This window comes from Olea europaea, chromosome 14, assembly GCF_002742605.1.
Source record: "Olea europaea var. sylvestris chromosome 14, O_europaea_v1, whole genome shotgun sequence".
Lineage (NCBI taxonomy): Eukaryota > Viridiplantae > Streptophyta > Magnoliopsida > Lamiales > Oleaceae > Olea > Olea europaea.
In genome coordinates, this window is record NC_036250.1 from 9,838,294 (window position 1) to 9,840,468 (window position 2,175).

Below are 2,175 nucleotides of genomic sequence, written 5' to 3' on the forward strand. Positions count from 1 at the left end.
CCAAGAACATGAAGTAACAATACCAGAAAAAAAAAATCTTTATTTTTTTTAAAAAAAAAAAAAAAAAAAAAAAAAAAGAAAAAAAAAAAAAAAAAAAAAAAATGGCTTCATCAATCAAAGGTTTAGCGACCAATTAAAAATATTTGCTATTAGACACTATTACTGACCCAAAATTGGTTGGTGAAAGTTTTGGTCTTTTAAAATTAGACTAATTTTACTCTTTTGCGATCAAAACTTGGTCGTCGATTCAGAGTATCAGGGACCATGTATTCAGTTGATCACTAAAAGATTATGGTGAAAAAAAAGAGCCACATTTTTTGGCATAAGAGTGAACTACAACGACCTATGTATGGTCGCTGTAAGTATTTTTCAGCAACAAACCTTCAATTGGTTGCTGAAATGCATGGTTTGATAAATTCTGCATATTTCTTCACGTCATTTTGGATGTTTCAGTGACCAAGGGAATTTGTTTCTATATAAGAGGCCTCACCAACGACAATCAACCTTTCAGTTGGTCGCTATATAGGAAGCTCCGACCATCGCGTGGTCATTGTAAGTACTTTTTAGCGATCGCTGTACGTATTTTTCAGCTACCAAACTTTAGTTGGTCACTCAACGACCAATGGAACTTGGTCAATGTATAGAATGCACCACTGTGGAGACCATTGTATGGTGGTTGTAGGCACCAGCAACAACCATTAATGTGTCAGCGACCAAACGAGAACACTTGTCTCGGTGATAAGGATTTCTCATGGAATTTTTTATTCTGGTATATTTTTTTAAGTATTAATGAGTGACCAAGAATTGTTCCTTGATGTTACATTTTAGCAACCAACTTTGACTTGGTTGCTGTCCAATTTGACCCACAAATTAGCATACAAATAGACAAAATTTAATTAGAAAAAGTTGAATACATATTAGGTAAGACTACCCCACATCAACGAAAATGATATTTAGTCACCTGGGTGGCGAACGGGGAGGGAGGAAGATCGCTACTTCTTAGAATTATTCGGACAAAATTCAAACTCCTGAGTCACAAAAAAAAATTATATTTAGTCACTAATTAAATTTCTATCCTTCCATACCCACTAGTAGATAAGTACTCTTCGAGAAGATGTTGACAAATGAATTGTTCATAATTTATGACCAAGTAGGAGTGACGAAAACTTGAAAAAGAATCTTATGTCCTAGATTGGTCATCCCAACTATTCTAGTACACATGTAATTGTCACATTAGTTTTTCTAACGAAATTCCTCTCTTTCTTGTCTCTAACTAGTAAATTACCTAGAACTTAAAAAGTCAAGCTGTGTTTTTCTTCTATAATAAGTTGCTTATTCACTCAACTAAGCTAAATTTGAAGAAACTTCTGCTTGATAAATATGGAGTGCAGAAAGTTTGAAATAACCCTTATCTCAGCTAATAATCTTGAAGATGTCAGGAGAATATGCAAGATGAAAGTTCATGCTAGGGTTTCAATCGGAAGCAAACCGGAAACCGAGAAACGAACTCCAACAGACACACACGGGAAGACGAATCCTGCGTGGAATTTCACATTAAATTACACGATAAGCGAGTCGATGGTGCAAAACTACAATACAATGCTTGTTATAAAATTGTACTGCAAAAGGAAACTGGGAGACAGGTATATTGGTGAATTTCATACTCCCATGAAAGAGCTTTTTGACTGTGCATACTCTAATGGTGGAAGTGCCGTAATGACTTTTCCTGTGCAAAAGGGCTGTGTGAACTCACAAGGAGAAATGAGAATTTCATACAGGTTTGGAGAAAAAGTTATGATTGATAAATTATTGTTGGCAGAGAGTGTTTCAAAATGGATTTAATGGTATTTTCGGGCCTATTTTTTTTTAGTCAGTAAGCAGTATTAGACATCTACCTTTCGATTTCCCCCTTCTTGTTGTATTTATCATGTTTTGATGTGGGAAATTCTATGTTTCTAGTTTTGTAGTATAGTTTCTAATTTGATCTTTTCTAGATGGTGAAGTTTCCATCTTTTGTTTAATTATGTGTTTACGATCAGTTTTCTATTAGAAAATGTAAATTATTTCTCCTAAATGAGGAAATAAATTATAAATACAAATAATGGATTCTCTTTTACTCGAGGGATTGACAAAATTCAAACGAAGTCATTGGCTTTAGAATTTCTATTTCATTTT

General features: G+C 33.9%; 1 protein-coding gene across 1 annotated transcript; it reads left to right on the forward strand.

Moving 5' to 3' along the window:
* Positions 1-1,380: 1,380 nt before the first annotated feature.
* On the forward strand, positions 1,381-1,842 carry LOC111409488 (protein SRC2-like). Its single transcript, XM_023039535.1, has one exon. The coding sequence runs from the start codon at positions 1,381-1,383 to the stop codon at positions 1,840-1,842; it is 462 nt and encodes a 153-aa protein (XP_022895303.1).
* Positions 1,843-2,175: the final 333 nt, after the last annotated feature.

Coding starts and splice junctions, on each gene's coding strand:
- LOC111409488 (XM_023039535.1), top strand. CDS start 1,381: ATGGAGTGCAGAAAGTTTGAAATAACCCTTATCTCAGCTAATAATCTT.